The 21,801-nt window shown below is 35.2% G+C and overlaps 1 protein-coding gene across 1 annotated transcript in view; it reads right to left on the bottom strand.

Moving 5' to 3' along the window:
- Positions 1-21,801, bottom strand: part of RSBN1 (round spermatid basic protein 1) — a gene marked incomplete at its 5' end in the record, with an annotated part of 43,362 nt that overhangs the window by 17,677 nt on the left and 3,884 nt on the right. Inside the window, 1 exon segment of the mRNA XM_081222474.1 lies at positions 12,939-13,612. Within this exon segment, the coding sequence (XP_081078600.1) occupies positions 12,939-13,612 (674 nt within the window).

Genomic DNA, 21,801 nt, shown 5'->3' with positions numbered 1-21,801 from the left:
CAGGCACTTGTAGGACACTATAAAAGAGAACATGGGATGCTGATCTAGGGGATAAACTGTTCCTCAAAGTAACACTGAATTAAAATCTGTAGAACAAGTTTAACGGAAATAAAATCCCTTAAGCATCACCCTTTCCAGGGTCTAGAAAAAAGCTAATGATGCTAAACACAGAAAACAAAAGAGAAAAATGAAGATGAGACTGAAGAAACAAGCTGTGGCTGGATTAGGGAAAGCCTTGAAGACCACATTAAGAATTGGAGGAATCACTGAAGGATCTAAAGTAGTAAAAGGAAAGTTAATAGATTTGCCTTTGTTTTTTTAGGGGGGTGGGGGGCTTGGGGTTTGGTTTTGTTTTTGTTTTCTCAATGGGACACTGAAAGAGAAATGACTAGCTAGGAGGTTTCTGTAATATTCCAGATAAGAAACAACCAACTAAGCTAATATCAGTGGAGGTGATTTTTTAAAGATTTGAAAAATAACCATAAGATAAAACTGTAAGGACTTGGAGAAAGTTAGATATGACAGAGAAGAGAAAGGAGTGTCAAGGATGTGTTGCAGGTTCTGCCCTTTGCAACCACATAGAGAAAGCACTCTTCCTACTGGAGGAGAGGACCAAGCTTGGGTGGGAAGGTGATATCTTCAGTTTGGGACATAATGAGCTTGAAGTGTGTAGTAGGCGAAATAACGGCTCCCAAAGATATCCAGGTCTTAATCTCTAGAACCTGTGACTGTTATCTTATATGGCAAAAGGACTTTTCAGCTGTGAATAAATTAAGAATTTGTAGATGGCAAGATATCCTGGGTTATCCAGGTGAGCCCAAATGTAATCACAGTTGTCATACGGAAGCAGAGGGAGATTTCACCACAGAGAGGTGACTTGGTGATAGAAGCTGAGATTGTATTGATGCACTTTGAAGATGGAGGAAGGGACCACAAGCCAGGAAATACAGATGGCCACTAGAAGTGGGGGGGCCCCAAAACAAACAAACAAAAACCCCACAAAACAAAACAAACAAACAAAAAGATTCTCCTTCAGAGCCTTCAGAACTGTAAGAGACTAAATTTTTGTTGTTTTAAGGTACTATGTTTGTGGTAATTTGCTGAAATCAGAAGAGATGGGTACTGAGGATACAAATCCTAGTCATTGTCAGTAATTGGAACTTTAGTCTTAAAAGAGACCTGACTAGAGAAAATATGGAGTCCAAAGAACAGGGGTCTTAGAAAGCTCCAAATTATTAAAAAAAAAAAAAAAGGGAAAGAAAAGTTGACAAAAAACAATGTAAAGGAGTTGTTAAGTGGTCAGAGAGGTTCGAAGAAAACCAAGAGAGCACAGTATCATGAAAGTCAAAGTAAGAAAATACTTCAGGAGGAATTTGGTCAAAATGCTGCTGAGACTTCTAGTAAGATGAAGATATAAAATGCTCACTGGTGACCTCAGCAAGAGATGTTTCAGAGAAATTATAAGGGCAGAAACCAAACTGATGTGGAGATATGAGAAAATGGAGACAGCAAGTGTAGACAATTCTTTCAAGAAGTTTGGCTATGAAAGTAAGAAGAGTTTGTAGTTAGAGGGGGAAATAGGATCAAGGGAGAATTAAGATGGAAAGACTGAGCAACCCTCCATAGGTTGTATAAGCTTTCACTAGCAATATAAGAAAGTACGTATTGCCCCATAACCCCATTAATGAGATGTTATAAAATTTTTGGAGTTTTACAAATAAGTAAAAACTGGCATCTTAGTAGTTTTAATTTCATTTTCTTAGGAATGAAGTTGTTTATCTTTTCAGATAAGAGGATTAAAGGGCCATTTGTGTTTCTTTTTCTGTGAAATGTCCATTTACAATGCTTGCTTATTTTTATACTGTGTTGCTAGTATTTCTCTTATCTATTTCTAGAGCTCTTTACAGTTTAGGAAGGTTAATTCTCTGTTGGTGACATGAATTTGTCTTTTGACCTTGTTTACAGTGATTTTTGTTTTTGTTTTGGTCATAGTTAGAAAGACCTTTGCCACTTAAAAGTTGTAAAAGAATTCTTTCATGTTTTCTTATATTTATGTCTCCATTTTCTACATTTAAATCTTTGATCCCATTTGGAATTTACTGTGGTATACAGTGATATGAATACTAAGATAAATTCTAGATATCCTGATGTCCCAACACTACCTTCTCTTGCCACCAATGATCTGAGATGCTATCATTTTTATATATCACATGCCTATATGTATTTGGGTCTATTTCTGGACTTTCCTGCTTCACTGAACAATGTTCATAAATTGGTATACACTTATTTAATAAGTAAATCTTTAGAATGTATTGGTATCTGATAGGGCACTCCTCCATCATTGCTTTTCTTTTTCAAAGTTTTCCTGGTTGTTCTTGTCTGTTTATTTTTTCATATAAACTTCCAAGTCAGGTGACTGTCCCAGAACAAAACAACTATTGGTATTTTTATTGGGATTATGTTCAATTTATAATTTAGGGGAAATCATCATTTTGATGTCGGTTCTTCTTAGTCCAAGAATGTGCTATATCTTTCCATTTATGTCTTCTCTTGTGTGATGTTTTAATGCTAATGCAAAGAGTTTGGTAAAGGTGAAGAAGACTGCTAGTTAAACAAGGCAGATGGAACATATGATTTATTTATATTACTTATCAAAACCCCACTGAAGTGAGAGTAAAATAGAAAGGCTATAAATTCCAGAAGCTCAAATAGAACAGAAGCAAAAATGATAGATACAAGCTATCAAAACATTTTTTGAAGGTTAAAAAAACGTACAGGGGAATTAGCAGACGGAGAACTTTGAACACTGAGTACCTGTATAGAAGATACCCAAAAAGCAAGTTCGTGCTACAAAATCATGGAAAGGCTAAGTATCACAGAAGGTGGGGAACCAGGCATAGAACTAAAACAAAGGAGATGGGTTTGAAATCTGTTTAAGAGTCAGTCAGACCCCTCCACTTACTTACCTTCCACCTCCCCCTCCTATACTCCTTCTTATCCTCCCTATTTTGTGGAGGAAGTTAACCAGAAGACCATAGAAACAGAAATACCAGGCACAAGTATGGAAGAGACCCAGTATACTGAAAAGAGGGAATTAAAATTCCATATATTTTAACGATAAAATCACCTACCTACTTTCATAGTTCAGCTCCAAGAATTCTAGCAGACAAGGATATAAGCTACTCTGTTCCTCTGGCAAAAATGTGGTAGATTCTCAGCTGTAAAAATTAAAAGCCCCAAAGAAAAGACCTCTAAATGCTGATATTGGGAGCTTTTCTACAATGATATGGCCAGATTCCCTACCCAGTCATCAAATGATAAGTCCTATAAGTCCTACAGAGTTTCTAATCAGTTTTGTACTGACTCATATTTAAATATAAACAGATCACCAGATGTTGGAAGAAAATAACTAACATAAACAGAAGATCAAGACAAGCAAAAACGAACTTGATGAAACAGAGACACCTTAGAGCATAAAAGAAAATTTCAAAACAAGTATAATTAATATCATCAGACAGATCAAAGAAGACATTGCATCCATGAAATAAAAACAGGAAAGTTATTTTTTTAATGAAAAAAACAAAAAATAAGAACAAGCTCTTAAATTCAAAGTATTACAGCTGAAATAAATCAACAGGAGAAGAAGATAGTAAAATCTCCCCAGAAAGTAGAATAAAAAGACAAAGAAAAATAAAAGGAACGATAAGAAAATTAAAGGTTTAGCCAGGAGGCCTAACACCCAACTGAAAAGTTTTAGAAGAAGAAGACAGGAAAACTGAGGTAAGGAAACTAACAAAGAAATAATAGAAAATTTACCCAAACGGAAGGATATGCATTCCCACGTTGAAAAAACCTAAACGTTCAACAGAGTGAATTAAAAAAAAGACTCATTCCAATGAGATCTGAAAAAATCACAGAGGTTGCAGGTAGCTTTCAACTACACTGGTGATGCTTCATGCCTTGGGCCAGGTGGTAAGAACACAGGTGCTTGTTATTATTCTTTACCCCTCTTTACATGTCTGAAATACTTCATAAATTAAAAATCAAAAAACAAACAAAAAAAAAGACCCATCTAAAGACACATTATTCTCAGTGTTTTGAAATTTTATAGGAAAGAGATTTTGAAACTTCCAAAGAGAAAAAAAACAGGACAACTTGACACTGGATTTCTCCGTAGCAACACTAGAAGCTTAAATAAAGACAGTGGAGTAACACCTTTATAAATCTGCAGAAAAATGACCTCCAACCTAGAATTCCACACCTATCTGAACGACCAGTCAAATGTAATGGTAGAAGAAAGTCTTTTCAGACATGTGAGGTCTCATTTGAGTCACTGAAATGAGGCAACAGAATAGTCATGGAATCCCAGAAGAGGAGAAAAAGGCAAACAGAAATCCCAGGATATACATGTATAGGATACGTGGGATATATACAACATATATCAATACATCTCAGGATAGACATCTAAAAATATTCTTACTTCAACGCAGTAATATTACAAAACTGTAAACATGTTAACTGTCCAAATACAGGAGAATAAAGTGATATAGTCAAACAACAAAAAAAATATAGTGGTTAAAATGAATGAACTAACTAGAATTACATGTATCAACATAATTCTCAAAGCAATGTTGAACCAAAGCAATCTGTAGAATGATACATGCAGTATACTATTATAAAGTTTTATTATATTATTATCATTTTATTATATTATTATATATAATTATATATAATTATATTATATTATATTATATTATTTTATTATATTAAAGTTTTATTATAACAAAATTGTTATATATAGTTTACACATTCATACATGCATAGCAAACTATTAGAAGATATACAGAAATGATAAACCTCATATTCAGAATAAAGACTAACTTCTGGGGAGAAAAAAAACATTCTTTTAATAAAAATAAAGGAAACATATAAAGCAGGAATTCACTTAAAATCATGTGCAATTTTCTTTGTATGGGAATGGAAGGGGTAAAGATCGGATGGGGGTGAGTTAAGGTCCTAAGCAAATGGGTATAGAGTTTCTGTTTGGGATGATGGAAAAGTCCTAGAAATGGATAGTCGTGATGGTTGCACAACACTGCAAAAATATTTAATGCCAGTGAATACTTTGAAATAGTTAAATAGTAAATTTCATGCTATGTATACTTTGTGACAATTTTTTAAAAATCCTAAACAGGGTGAGGGATAGAATCCAGAACAGAGGCAGAAGGATTAACTTCTGAGGAGGTGAAATAGCTTCTCTACTGTAACAGGAGGGAATGCAGAAAAGATGTATACAGATAAAAAGTCTGAACAATCATCATGAAGAAAAGGCAAGCAAGTTGACCAAAGAAAAGAAGTTTCCTACACAATGTTGAGGGCCCACTGGAGGCCTTATGAAATGTTATGAAGAGACAAGCTCCTGAATAAATATCAATCCAAAACTGATTTTCAAAAACACTTGCACTAGGTAGAAGTTAGACAAGATTATCTCCAAAAGCCCTTGGCTTATGATTCTATGAAATTCTAAGAGGATTGTATCTACTGGGCAAATGAAGGGAATGTGAGTATTGGTAGATGGCATACAGCTTAAAACAGTGTTTCTTAAACTTGCCTGATCATAGGAATTGAATCACTTGAGGTATTCACCTCAGGCTTCACTCCAGACTTAATGACTCAAAAATTCCAGGAATGGAACCTGAGATTCTGAATATGTGTTTGGAACTAGCAACCCCAGATTATTCTTAGGATCTGGCATATTTGAGAAACTCTGGCCTGGAAATGGCACTGAAAGCAAAAACAAATTGCGTTCTACCACTTCCCAAAGAATGTGTTGGGGGCACAGTGGAGGAAGAAGTAAGTGTAATGAGGACTGGAGGGAGGTAAGTAGACAGCAAAAAACAAAAAAAGTAAGGCTGCTGTGGAAGCAAGAGACATAATGCCAAACAGGGAAAACTCAGTCTTGAGTAAAATCAGAAGGTACAGTGGGTAGGGGAGGACAATTTGTACATAGGGGGATAATGACTATAAGAAAATAGTCGTTAGCTTTGCATGCGTTAAATTTTTAAATTCATTTATAATATCTATAAAAGTTTAAAAATTGAATATATATATTGCTCTGTGTCCATACATACGTAGTCCTTTAGATTAGAAACTCAACTTTACAAAGTTATCCTGTAACAATTGCTGAGTGTTAAATAAGCTCAGCTGTGCTCCCAATAATACACCTTTTAATAAGGATAGCCATAAATCAGTTAAGATAGCCACTTTGCTCACAATTGAAAAAACTTGGAATCAACCAACATGTCCTTTAGTAAGTGAATGGATAAACTGTGGTACATCCAGACAATGAGATATTATTCAGCCCTAAAAAGAAATGAGCTATCAAGCCATGAAAAGACATGGAGGAACCTTAAATGTATATTACTAAGTGGAAGAAACCAATCTGCAAAGGCTACATATTATATGATTCCAACTATATGACATTCTTTTAGAGTTGAAACAATGGAGACACTAAAAACATCCGTGGTTGCCAAGGGTTGGGAGAAGGGGAGAAAGGGAAGAATTAGGCAGAGCACAGAGGATTTTTAGGGCAGTGAAAATACTCTTTATGTTAGCATAATGATGGACACATTATCACTATACGTTAGTCCAAACCCATAGATTGTACAATACCAAGAGTGAATTGTAACATAAACTATGAACTTTGGGTGATTACGATGTGTTGGTGTAGGCTCAGCAACTGTAAAGTATGTACCACTCTGGCTGGGGGTATGTTGATAGTGGGAGGAGCTATGCATATGTGGGAACAGGGAGTATATGGGAAATCTCCATACCTTCCTCTCAATTTTGCAGTGAACCAAAAACTGCTCTAGAAAACAAACAAACAAAACTCCTTTTTAAAAAAGAAAAACTTAGAAGAACACCAGGCTAGAAATACACAATATGGAAAAACCCTGGAGGAGGAGTGGCAGGTGAGGGGGGTGGGGGGTTAGTAATTATTGCACAGAACTCATGTTTCAGGAAGAAGGCTTTTCGGGCTGATTGTTTAAAAAACAGAAAGGAAAAAGCTAGCCAGCAATCTTCCTAACCTTGTGACCTGTGAACAGAAAGACATTCCCACTTTAAGAATATAGCAGTGTGAGTCAAAATGAGTTTATTATAAGCTGTACTTAAAATGAGAAATAAAAACCCAGAACCTACCATTTTTATGCTGCTTTATAAAGTCAGCTACCTAAAATAATTATTTCTCCTTTTATGTAACACATTGATGTGTAGTTCCTTAAGAGTTTCAAAGCTATATACCAAGCTACAAAGCATCTACTAGTTCTACTCTCTTAATTAGTAGTAGCAGTACATTATAACATGTTAATTATGTTACTCAAAGATGGGGAACACCTAATAAGCCCATTTTAAGTCTTACCACAAAACACAATGAAGAAATAACATTTGCTGATTTTCTCTGGAACAGTAGACATTACCATTTTATAGCAGTAACAGTAACAGTTGTAAGAACCTCTACTACTACCTGAAGTTAAAAGAGTATGATTCTCAGTAAAAGATTTCAATATTATACATATGGAGAAATTTTTTTTTAAAAAAAGCAGAACTTAAAATACGCACATCTGCCAGATAAAGAGAACAAAATCCTATTATGCTAGACATATTTGTAAAATCAATCCCCTCCCTCCCCTACCACATACCCTTCATCTTCATATATAACCTTCAATTACTTAAGATACTATAAGGTGAAAACAGTCTCAGATGGTGATACTTAACTCCCCATTTAACTTTACATATATTTTAGTGTTGTTTGTTGCTTCTATTTGCAATTCATGTATAGAATCTAACACTTATAGCCTTGCTGATTCTTGGACCAGCACATCAATGTCATCTGGGAGCTTGTTAGAAATGCAGACTCTAAAGCCCCAATCCAGACCTATAAAATCAAAATGTGCATTTTATAGGCACATTAAAATTTGCTAAACCCTCAACTACAGGATTAAACACCATTCAGAGACAGAAGAAAACACAATTCCTCTTTGAAGATCTGCCACTATTTAACCTTGGGAAAGGTCAACCAAAATGTCACCTTCCTCATCTATAAAACAAAGGCTTGGAAATGGCCCCCACTTGCTCTAAAATCCTTTTAGTCCATAAAATGACCAGAAGAATATCTGAATTTTCAATCCGTTTATCAGCTGCCACAGGATTTTCATAAGGAGGAGAGCTAAGGATTGCATACTTATTGCAGAACTATCACACTTCAAAGTTGAAAACCATTAAAAAAAAGTTTTCAAGTAGCCAATAATTACAAGATATAACAGCTAAGCAAAAAAAAAAAAAATTTCTAAGTGAACACTAATTTTTCTCTATTAACTGACTAAAAGATTCCACAAACACTTAAAACTTTGTGGTCAAAATTGTTATTAACCAATGACTATTTAAAACTTAATTAGACCTGAATAATCCTACAGAATTATAAAAATACCATACTGTATCAATACATATGTAGTCCTTTAGATTGGAAACTCAACTTTACAAAGTTATCCTGTATCAACTGCTGAGAGAAGTAATCAAATGTGAGGATCAGCTTGGTGCTTCAATTGCTATTTATCATGAACTTACCTCTTTTGGTGTTAAAACAATTGAGTTTTATAGAACAGTAAAATAAAAAAAAAAACCACCTCTATGTGCATCCTAGCTTTGTTATTACAATAATTTAAAAATATAAAAGTAACAGAAGCTGTAATTTTTCTTGCACAAAACAAATTTACATTTTACTAGATAGAACAGGTGAGTTCTCAAGTAGTACTTCTCAAACCTTAGTATGCATATGAATCACCTGAGGAGCTTGTTAAACTGCAGATTCTGATTCAGAAGATCTGGGTAGGGGTCTGAGAGTCTGCATTTCTAGTAAGCTCCCTGGTGATATCAAATTTATTCAGAGAGCAAGTAGCAAGCTTCTAAAAAAAAAAAGCATAATTTACAGTATTTAGATGGTCATTGTTTGCAAAGCACCGGTCTTGATAATGTGTCCAATTAAATTCCTAATTAAGCAACCTAACACTTTTCTGTCCTTATCTTAATTGACCCCTAATATGGACATGATATTTAAGCCCTCCATCATTCTTAATATCTAGAAAACTTATACTGTAACCTTCCTTCTACCTCTCTTTCTTTTTGATCTCTTCCCATGCTCCTCATACATGTGGGTGCATCACAGAATTCCAATCATAGCTTCATCTCTTCCATTTCTAACGCTGTCCCTGGACCACCTATGTGCTAATGGTCCAACTTCTGCATCTCCGGCCTAGATGTCTCCCAGTCTTAGATCCATCTACTCAACTACCTAACAGACATTTCTGTTAGTCTTCACAAGTACCTCAACATAAAATATCTCAAACTGAACTCATCAATACCTTACACCCCTAGAAACCAACTTTTTCAACCCTGTATTGACTTTGTGACCAGCACCACTATCCACCCATTTGTCCAAACCACATTTTTTTAAGACTCCATCCTTCTCCCTCATCAAGTGCAATTAATCCCATGTTCTAATTATTTCTCAAATTTCATTTCTTCCTCTCTAATGTCAATATCAGTCTGGACATGGATCATTTCCGATCTAGTAACCACAGTAACTGGTTTAACCAGTCTTCTTGCTTCCAATCTCCTTTTCCTCCTCAATTCCACCCTTTAGACTACTGTGTAATCTTTGCAAACATAACTTGATAGCTCTTCCCTATTAAAATTCACCAATGATTCCCCATTACCTTTGGGAAAAATAACTTTTTTTAGCACATCATACAAAGCTCTTCACAATTCTGATTCTGTCTATCTCTCCAGTGTTAACTCCCCTTAACAGTCAGCATGTACTCTTGCCATGTCAAGCTATTTGCAGCTCCTTGAAAGTGCCACATTCTCTAATGACTCCATGTGTTTGCATAGGCCATTTATTCGCTTTGCTTAAAATACCCTTATTATGCTAAGTAATCTTCTTTCAAGACTCTACTCAGGCATCACAATCTTTAAAATGCCTTTTCCAATCACTTCAAGTCTGAGTTAGGTAACACCACAAACTGTGCTCCCTCTATTATAGGGTTTTGCCTATATATACCTCTATTCTAGTATTTATCAAACTATATTATAATTGCTGGTTTATTCATCTCTTCCACTAGATTGAGCTCATCAATTAGTCCTTTTAAGAACAGACTGTGCAGTACATGGTAGGTTCTCAATATATGTTTGCTGAATAAACTGTCTTGAACTATAGTCATGAATAATTATCATGGCTACATATTTAAACCATAAATAACTTCTATTAACTGTGCCTATAAGGTAATAAACTTACCTCGCTTTATTTATAGGCTTAACAGAACTTCATGAGACTTCACAAAACACAGAATTCCTAATGTATTCACTTAATTCCCAACAATCTAAAGTTATTTGTGAAAAATATTAGAATAGCTTTCTGAATATTGTGTTAAACTGAGATATTTTAATTTCACTGACCAGAATGTTTAGACAAATAAAACACCAGTCTCTTCTCCAATGTTTAGAAAAATAAAAGCACTAGTCTCATATTCCAATGAGGGAAGGAGTATGGTAAAACGATGTATCAAATTGTTCAGGTGGCTTAGGTTTGCATACCGTTTCTTTTTTTGGTGGGGCGGGGGTGTACCCCACGGCTTGTGGGATCTTAGTTCCCCAACCAGGGACTGAACCCAGGCCCTTGGCAGTGAAAGCTCTGAGTCCTAACCACCGGACCACCAGGGAATTCCCTATTTCTATATACTAGCTACATGACCCTGTATAACAATGAACATCTCCAAGCCTCAGTTTCTTCAATGGAAAACAGATAAAATTGCTTACCTACCCCACAGATTATTTCAAATATTAAGATATGAATGTGAAAGCATTTCTATAAACCATGAAGTGCTAAACAAATCTGAACTACTGTATTAGCTTCCATCCCAACATATGCCGAAGATTTTAGTTGCAAAATAGTTTCATGGGCTACGACAACCTCCCATACGCACCCCGTATGTCTCTCCAATGACTGAAAATTCATAAATAAAATTAAGTTACAGGATCACCAGAGCACAAGACTTACTTAATAGTCCTCAATATTCTTATGTGGTTGAAGTAATTAATGATATCTAACTTAATAATAAACTGATATGTTCTTAAAAAGTGGTTATTTTATAAATCTCAAGGTAAATCTCAAGGTAAGTTGTTGGTACAGTCATTTAAATTTCAGCTCCATTAAAAAAATTAATTGGAGGACAAAAATCAGCAGGGAATATTTAGAGACATTTTCTTCTATTAACTATTTAGACTGGGTACTGTCTATTGATATACAAGCTTGATCCTCTAGAGACTAACTAATATGAAAGTTAAAAAGTCACCATTACAAAACCAAGACTTTCTTTCCCCCCAAGTTTCTGGCTTATTTCTCAGATATGCTTGCTGGTCTATCAATTAGAAGAGAAAATTTGCTGCATTTTTCTAAACTAAAAAAATGATAGAGCACATTAATTCTGCTCTCAGCAATATCTTTCTTTGTTAAATAGGGACTTAGGAGGATTATGGACTATATTAAAAGAACTGTTTTCAGTCCCTTTTCCAATATTTATAAAAATAGGATTCCTTAACTTTCAAAGGGCAAAACTCCTTTAAAAAAAAAAAAAAAAAGAAAAAACAAAATCTACTACAAAAGTCAGCACTTCGGTACCTGATTGTGGTAACAAGGCCAAAATCCAAGACGAAGCCCTTTATTGCACATCGTGTTCCAACATCTTGGGCAGCCCCATCTTGCGACCTCTCCAGATTGGCTGCTCCTGCTCTCTCTACTGCAGAGAGAACTTCAATTAGAGAAATTCTGAAGCTCGTAAATCTAAACTGGATACTCCCCTCATTGGAGGTAAGGATGGTAAGAATCACTAAAAAGATTCAAATTAGAGAAGGTTTCATATATATCTAAGTGGCTTGAGACCACTATAATGCAGGTAGCTGAGAGTCTTATTATGCAAGTCTATTTACCTAAAAAAAGAATCTTAAGGAAAAGAATGGCAGCAAATTATTAGATAACCTGAAAAAATAGGTTATATAATCATAAATCTCTAAAAAGGAAATATTCTCCACTAAACTTGTGTAGAATTTATATCTATAATACAAACTTATAGCTGACCATTCATGTTCATAATCCTTATGAGAAAAGCAAGCAAGAAAAAAACTAGGACACATTATCAACCACTTTTCATGCCCTAAAATAACTTCATTGAAAAAATGATTGGTTAAAAACCACTGGTTAGGAAGGAGAGGTTTCCCTGCTGACTTAAGCCTAGCTGCCCAAGCAAGGCTTTAGAAAATGTCTTCACCTACAACAGTGCAAAGGCAGAAGGAGCAGAAGCTATGGCGGTCTTCCTAGTGACACTTCCAAGTCACATCAATGGGGTATGTTTCTGGGATAGACTGCCAACAAGTTACTGAAAGAAGAGAAACAAGAACAGCAAAAACCTGACAAATAAACAGGCCAATGCCCTCATGTGTCTTATTATGACATAAAAGGTAAGTCTTAACTAAAGTTACCTTGAGGCTATCAGATGGAAATCACATCCTCCATACTAACATTATCCAATTTGTGAAAAACTGAATTGGTTTTCAAGCTGATTTTCCACAAAAATTTGTTCCACAAAAAATGACATAAAACATGTATAAAACATTTCTTAGACCAAGCAAGTAACAAGCCACATCCCAAAGAACTTCAGGAATTAAGATTTTTCAATCAGAGTTATAAAAAAACAATTTTAACCACTTTTACCACAATGAATTTTAATCAGGTGTTCTGGTATGTGCTATGCAACAGAATGAAGTTAATATTTTTGAGATACTGTAACCTGTATTTACTAAATAATTTAACAATGATTTTACCTTACCTGAGTGTGAAAATTTGAAATGGTGGTTGTTTCAATATCTTTCTTGCCCAGAATTTCCATTTTCACTGGAGTGTTGGGGAAATTAAAAGCAAAGTAGTCCAAGAAGTCTGGGAGATAAGCGGCCGCTCCATGCACTATTGCTAAAGCATAGTAAGCAGCATTTTTCTCATTTTCACTGAACGTCAAAGCAAGAAACTCCTCAGAAAATCTCTCCATCTCCATTGGAGACAAAAATGAGAGTTCATCCATGTAAGCATGAAGGACAAGAGCACCACCATTGGACTGGTGTTCCTCATGAATAAAGTTGCTAAATTTAGTACCTGTTTTTAAGAAATTTCTACGAATAGAATGTTCCTGGTGAGTCATAAAAGGTGTTTGTACTCCCTGGGGTACCCGATATTCTTGCATGCCCAAATTTAATCGACACAGCTGTTCATCTTTCAGATACCTGAAGGACTCCTTATTAACTCCTGAAGTGCTATTTATTTGTCCTTGGGTGAGGATTTCCTTACTGATGCGGGTCAGGCCAGCACAGATGGTTTGTACTTCCTTATTGTACATTTTAAGGCGTCTTCCTCGCATATCTTCTCGGTGTTTCTTTTTCTTTTTCTTCTTTATTTTCTTCAAGACAAAATCATCAGCTCTCTGGGTTTTACCATTTTCATCTGGTGTTTCTGGCCACAATAATTAAAAAGAAGTTAGTTGCTAGGCCTAATGTCAACATACAAGCTTCTTAAGGTATGCAATCTCAAATTAAATAGCCTATTCTCAGTTTCTCTGAATTTGCCACTATAATTTACATGTTTATAAAATGAATGAGACAAAGATCTTAAAATACAAAAATATTCTGGATTGAAAATTATGCTAAAAAGTAGGTAATGCAAAGGTAAGCATATAACTTAATATGACTTACAATCAAAACTAAAGATAATATCCAAATAATTTCACATATGCCATACTGTATGGAATATCTGTTCAGGAACCACTGTAAAATCTAAATTAAAGCTCGCCATATTTTGCTGTTTGTCTACAAGTTACTATGATATATACAGGCGAATCAAAGACAAATTAAGCCGTTAAGACACCATTTTGCCTAACAAATTGGCAAGATTTGGGGTGGGAGGGAATTCTTATACACTGTTGCTAGAAATATAAACTGGTACAACCTTCATGGAGGGCAATTTGGTACCCCCAAAATGAATATACACCAAAGCCTTGGAAATACTTATAATTCTTGGTCCCCTAAATTCCACCCCCAAGTAAAAATTACCCAAGAAAATAACTAAGAAAAGATAACAAAGATATCCACGACAGTGTTATTTAGGGAATCCCCTAAATGACTAAAAACAGAATATGGATTAAACTCTGGTACTTACATACTGATAAAATACTACCCAGCCATTCTAAATTATATTATAGGTAAAAAGAACTGACAAATTACAAGGTTATGAAATGTTTACATTGTCACGCTTCCAGAAAGCCTTCTCAAACAACTCTTTCCCACCCAATTTGGATAGCTACTCCTACTATGTGCTTCCTTAATACTGTACTTCCCCTATTACAGCACTTAACACATTAATTTTCCACCTTTCCTCTAGACTGTAAGCAATCTAAGGTCAGAGATATATATCTTACCTTTCTTTCCAGAGTATCTAACATATGTATAATCTTATCTTATTTTTATAATATTAAATATTCATTCAAACATTTATTAAGTACCTATTATATGCCAGAGACACTGCTGAGCACTAGAGATACAGTGTTGACTGAGACAGATATGATCCCTACCCTCTTGGACCTTATAATCTAGTTGGACTTCAAAGAGAAAGTATCAGTATGCTACTCTAGATGCTGGGGAAGCTCTCTTTAGGAGATGACATTTAGGCTGAGTCCTAAATAATAAGACAAGCCAGGCATGTTTTCTAGGGAAAAATATTCTAGAGAGAAGCAAAGGACCTAAAGACAAAAACGTATGACTTATCTATATATATTTCGTATATACACAAGACAGAAAACTATCTGGAAAAATATACACCAAGGTATTAATGCTAGTTATCTAGGCCAGTAGGATTATAAATGTCTAGCTTTCTTTTTTGCTTACCTATATTTTCTAATTTCTACAATAAACATACATTACTTTTATAATTTAAAATATTACTTTTAATTTTTAAAGGATTATCACAGATTGATAAACCCAAAATAGAATGGCATCTTTATTTACTAGTTGGGAAACAGTCCCAGCAAGAAATATTTAGCATTAAATAACAGGTATAGTCCTGACCAACCTTCAAGCTTGGTGTGATATTTATTGTATAGAATTTATCCACCCAAAAACAGTACTTCTGACATGATTCAAGTAATTCAGTGTTAAGACAGATACTCCAATTAATCCTATTACTACATCTGGGAAGAACAAGTTCAATAACTTTTACAGTAAAGAATTTACTTGGTATAATATGTAAATATATGACAAACTGTACCACTCAATACAAAATCATTCCAAGTCACCAGATATTACAAAAGTTAAAAAACCTTCTAAGGAAAATATTTAAATGTACAAGTCAGACTTTGAAGTGAGTGTACAGATACCAAATGACTTTCATTCTGTTTAATATTTGATTTTAAACAACAAAAAGAAAGCCCTTCATTTGCAAGCATCACTTATAGGTAAACTGAAACCATATACCAAAATATAATGAAATTAGATTGTTTAAAGTGGCAAGAGAAAAAGCCATCTTTTATTTTATATGTAACTAAATCTTTGAGAATTCTTAAAATACGTAGTAACAGTAATTTGTATTTCTTACCAGATAAAATTAATCTAAATACTTTTCCCATATATCAAATCAGTAATTTGGGCAATTCTCCCAAGCAACTAAATGTTAATGCCATTAAATATAAAGGTTAGACCAATTTTTAAATAGTCATCTAATTTCCCTCTGCTAAATGTTTTGGCAATTTCACAGGGAAAAAAAAAAAAAGCAAAGAAAAAGAAAGAGATAAAGAAAAAGAAAAAATACCTATGAATAGATAGGTTATTTTAAGCTTCAGAGGAGGTATTTGGTATGCAGAAGATGAATTGTGACCTAGATCTGCCACTGAAATTAACACCAAGAAGGAGCTGCCTTGATTGTAACACATTTTCTATACTACTATCAGCTTACCAATGGTATTTCTATCACGGCCAAGGCTCTGTGGGTTTCATTCCAAAACTCATTTATATGAGAACCATTTAATTAGTCTAACACAACCCATCTCAAAAAATATACTGCACAAGGAAACGAAAAGGGCCTTAAATTGATTGTAATCTCATATTTCAACATAAAAGTCTAAAATATGAAATAAATTTCAATCTCCTCACTAACCCTATTTTTCAAATTTTGATTCTTATCTAAGGCTGAGATAAAGCTTGCTTTTGTTTATACAGAAATTTGAGACTACATGTATCACACTAGCTAGTGAATTTCCATGAATAAACAAAATTTATTTTTGAATTATTGTGATGGCAACTAATTGAGAATGGCATACATACACAAAGTTGTTAAAGGTTATTACAGTAAGTTAGTCACCGTTGCTTTAGGAGAATGATACTGGGGTTGTCTTTCCTAGCATTAAAAATGTTATTTAGGGCTTCCCTAGTGGCGCAGTGGTTGAGAGTCCGCCTGCCGATGCAGGGGACACGGGTTTGTGCCCCGGTCCGGGAGGATCCCACATGCCGCAGAGCGGCTAGGCCCGTGAGCCATGGCCGCTGGGCCTGCGCGTCCAGAGCCTGTGCTCCGCAGTGGGAGAGGCCACAGCAGTGAGAGGCCCACGTACCGCAAAAAAAAAAAAAAAAAAAAATGTTATTTAAAAGAAAGTCTTTGCAATAAATATTTCAAATCAATGTTGTATACCTTAAACTTACATAATGTTGTGTGTCAATTATATGTCAATTTTTTTAAAAAAGCAATGTCTAAAGTCTTCACAATCTTTCCATTTCTGGTAGAGTATTTCTAGCTTTCCAGAGAATGTATTCAGGAAGTAATATTTTGAGTATTTCCCTACAGTGCAGAAGTGAGTGTTTATGGACATCAGTTCTTTTATAGAAAAAGAGCCAAGATACACTGTATCTGTCATTAAGGAAAGCTTTCACATATCAAACTGTGAAATTAAATATGAAGAGAAGTATGTACCTCTACAGAGGAAGATACAAACATTTGAGAGATAAATTGCTGGCTGTCTTTAAAAAGGTCATTATACGGCTTCCCTGGTGGCGCAGTGGTTGAGAGTCTGCCTGCGGATGCAGGGGACGCGGGTTTGTGCCCCAGTCCGGGAAGATCCCACACGCCGCAGAGCGGCTGGGCCCGGGAGCCATGGCCGCTGAGTCTGCGCATCTGGAGCCTGTACTCCGCAACGGGAGAGGCCACAACAGTGAGAGGCCCGTGTACCGCAAAAAAAAAAAGTCATTATAACTATAGATTAATACATGACACTATCAATAAAATCCTCATATGTGCTAATACCATTAATATTATCAGCTATTAAATAGTACCATTTATTTAACATCACTATTGAAAGCTTTCATTAATGCAAAAAAAAATTACCTTTCCACATTACAAAACTTAAGTTCATTAACACCATTCTTATGCTTGAATTACAGCTTAGAACTGAAAAATACGTAATATTCTCAATTCCTAAAAATCATGGTGGATAAGCAAAAGCAAAACAATTATAATTTTTTATATTTTATTAATCATAATAAAGAATAAAGGCTGAAGTTTTATTTTCTGAAAGTAAATTCTTTTTGGTCTTGTTAAAAGTTCTTCCAGCTCCACATAAAATCCTGACTAAAAAGGAAAAACAAAAAACTGCAGATCTGGAAGCCATCATTTTAGTAAATCACTGTACAGTTACAACACTGCCTTACTTTACCTGCCACCCCTCTAATTATGGTGTTTAAGAGTGATTGGCTAGATTTGAATCCCTGTCCTACCAGTTCCTAGCAGTATTACCTTTTGCAAGTTAATTTCTTTGTACCTTGTTTCTCATTAGTAAAATGGGGGAAAACAACAGCACCTCCTCATAAAATCAGTGTGTAGAGTACATGAAACAAAGCATATAAGTATTTAGAATAGTCCTGGAACATGACAAATACTCAACACATGTTAACTGCTATTATTACTGCAAAAAGTTTAACTGTAGAGGCAGTAGAGTGTGTTATTGAAGAGCAGATGCTTTTACAGTTAGACACACCCAGGTTAATGTCCCAGCTCCACTACTCACTAAGACATCTGGGCAAGCTCATAAATCTCCTTAAACTTTTACCATCTAAAATGTTATTAATGCTAGTATCTATTTCAGAGTTATTGTAAGAATTAAATGAGAGAATGAATATAAAGCCCTCATCTCAGTATTTGACACACAATTAAGTCCTCCCTCACCATTTTTATCATTTTCATAATAATAATATTTGATAACATTCCTTGAAATAATTGGCAATAATTCTGGGATATCAAAACTAGAGCTAGAGGGACTTCCCTGGTGGTCCAGTGGTTAAGAATCTGCCTTCCAGGGACTTCCCTGGTGGTGCAGTGGTTAACAATCCGCCTGCCAATGCAGGGGACACGGGTTCAAGCCCTGGTCCAGGAAGATCCCACATGCCACAGAGCAACTAGGCCCGTGTGCCACAACTACTGAGCCTGTGCTCTAGAGCCCACAAACCACAACTACTGAGCCCATGTGCCACCACTACTGAAGCCTGTGTGCCTAGAGCCCGTGCTCCGCAACAAGAAGCCACTGCAACGAGAAGCCTGCACACTGCAACGAAGAGTAGCCCCCACTCACCGCAACTAGAGAAAGCCCACATGCAGCAACGAAGACCCAACGCAGCCAAAAATAAATTAATTAATTTTTTAAGAAAAAGGAAAAAGAAAAGAATCCGCCTTCCAATGCAGGGGACGCAGGTTCGATCCATCCCTGGTCGGGGAACTAAGATCCCATATGTCGCGGGGCAACTAAGCCCGCATGCCACAACTGGAGAGAAGCCCACACCCCGCAAGGAAGATCCCGTATGCTACAACTAACACCCGACGCAGCCAAATTAATTAATTAATTTTTAAAAAAACTAGAGCTAGAAATTATCAACCTAGAGTACAATGAGGTGGACCACAGAGAATCACATTAAAAGGGGAAAAATCTCTGAAAGAGGGAAGAAAACTATTATTCATCAAGTGTCTGCTAGGGATCATGTATGTTATCTCATTTTAATCTCCAAACAAACCAGTGAAGTAGATATATAAATCCTTTTTACGGAGAAGAAAATGGAGCTTGAAACAAGATATGTTACCTATATTAGGTCACAAAGGTAACAGGTGACAACCTAGATTCAAACTCTTACCTGACTCCAAAACTCTTCTTTCTGCCTTCTCTATCTACTCCCCTTAGATGATCAACTAAAATTATCTAATTACAACTAATGGACTTGAGGTGGCTTGGAAAAACCTCCAATAAATGGAGCATCACTACATTCAACAAATATTTTACTGAGTGCCCACAACATGATAATTCTACATAATCACAAAAATAGCATTATTTAGGTTATGCAAAAAATGTCCTTAAAGGCCTGTTTGCCTCTCTCTAGACAGGTAAAGTAAAATATCAGTCTCTGAAGGTGTTGCTCTGATAAATGAGATTATCTGTTTATCTCAGCTCTCTGTATAATCCCCCAATAATTCCCCACTCCTATCACTGAAAACAATAAACTATTTCTAAATTAAAATTCCTGCCAATAGCTTTTTGACATCACAGAAAATTTCAATTTGTTGTGTGACTTAGGGACACTTTCCCTGTGAGAGCAGTTGGGCAGTTGGTCAAAGATGAAAAATGTGAGAAAGGAAGGCTGACTCACTAGAGGATATAAGAGCAATCCTGTCATTTTAATGACAGTGGAGAAGAGAGCTATGGAAATCAACTTCCTCCTTTCCTTTTTAAAAAAAATATTAAAACACTACTAAAATCATTAATTTATTAGCCAAGAATAATGGAAGCAATCCTTTTTTTGATGGGAGTTTTTTTTGAGGAAGTTTGTTCTAGGTTTTTATGAGCAATAAGAGGGACAGAAAAAATTAAGATTTCAAAAGACCCAGGTAACTATCATTTAATTAAGATTCAAGCCTGCTGCTTGCAAGAATCAAACAATATTTTAGTATCTCTTTATTAACAATGCAAATGTACTTAGTGGAAAGTGAAAAGCCAACTGGACCATGAGTCAAAAAAACTGGGTTCTAGGTTCAGTTCTATCATATACTAACTAGAAAAGCTGAAGTGTGACACTTCAGCTCTTCAAAAATACTTCCCATTTTACATATGAAGCAAGTTTACCTTAGCATTTACAGATTAAATTTTTGTTTCAACTATTTATGAGCAACTCCAAATGTCTGGAATCAAAATTTATAATTAACTTATACATGAATTTGGATTGAGTACTGTCGGGCTGGTGTACAGGAACAGGTCTCTCAGCTGAATGATCTATCTCAGGGATCAGCACACTTCTTTTACAAAGAGCCAGACCATAAGCTTTGCAGGCCATATCATCTATCCCAACTACTGTCTATACTGCTGTAGTGCAAAAGCTCCCAGAGACAATACAATTGAATGAGTGGAGTGGTGTCCCAATAAAACTTTATTTCTGGACACTGAACTTGAATTTCATATGATTTCATATGTCACGGGTTTTTTCCAACCATTTAAAATGTAAAAACCATTCTTAGCTCAAAGGTTGTACAAAAATAGGTAGTGGAACTGATTTTTGACAAAGGTACAAAAGTAATTCGATGGAGGAAGGATGGTCTTTTCAACAAAAGGTGCTGGAGCAGCTGGATATCATAGGCAAAAAAAACAAAAACAAAAACAAAAACACCTCAACCTAAACCACACACATTATACAAAATTAACTCAAATGGATCAGAGATTCAAATGTAAAAGTTAAAGTTAAATAAAACTTTTGGGAAAACAACAGGAGAAAATCTATGGGACCTAGGTCTTGGGACCTCAGACATGACACCAAAAGCATAATCTATAAAAGAAAATCAACAAATTAGACTTTAACAAAATTTAAAATGTTTGCTCTCTGAAGGACCCTGTTAAGAGGATGGAAAGACAAACAACAGAGTGGGAGAAAATATTTACAAACCGTTATTCTGATAAAGAATATACATATCTGTAATATATCAAGAATTTTCAAAACTCAATAGTAAAAAACCAAACAATTCAATTAGAAAATGGGCCGAAAACTAAAGAGACATTTTATTGATGAGACTATATGGACAGCAAATGATGGCATGAAAAGATGTTAAGTATCACTAGCCATTGGGGAGATGCAACTTAAGTCCATGATGAGGTATCATTACACATTATTAAAACAGATAAAATAAAAATAGTAACAATACCAGACACTGGCAAGGATGTGGAGAAAGTGGATCTCTCATACATTGCTGGTGAGAATGTAAAGTGGTACAGATATTCCAGAAAATAGTTTGGCGATATCTTCCAAAAACAAAAAAACAAAAACACAAACAAAACATATACTTAACCACATGACCTAGCAATTGCATTCAGAGAAAAATGAAAATTTACATCCACACAAAAACCTGAACATAGAAGCTTTATTCATAATGGCCAAATTGGAAACAACCAAAATGTCCTTCAACAGGTGACTAAACTGTGGTATATCCATACCATAGAACACTACTCAGTAATGAAAAAAAATGAGCTATTGATACATACAACTTGAATAGATCTCAAGGATATGCTGAGTGGGAAAAAATCTCAAAAGATCACATACCATATATATTCCATTTATGTAACATCCTCAGAATGACTAAAT

The sequence above is a fragment of the Mesoplodon bidens genome, assembly GCF_964165515.1.
Source record: "Mesoplodon bidens genome assembly, chromosome: 2".
In the NCBI taxonomy this organism is placed as follows: domain Eukaryota; kingdom Metazoa; phylum Chordata; class Mammalia; order Artiodactyla; family Ziphiidae; genus Mesoplodon; species Mesoplodon bidens.
The sequence above is the reverse complement of the archived record's forward strand: the minus strand, read 5'-3'. Positions and strand labels throughout refer to the sequence as shown.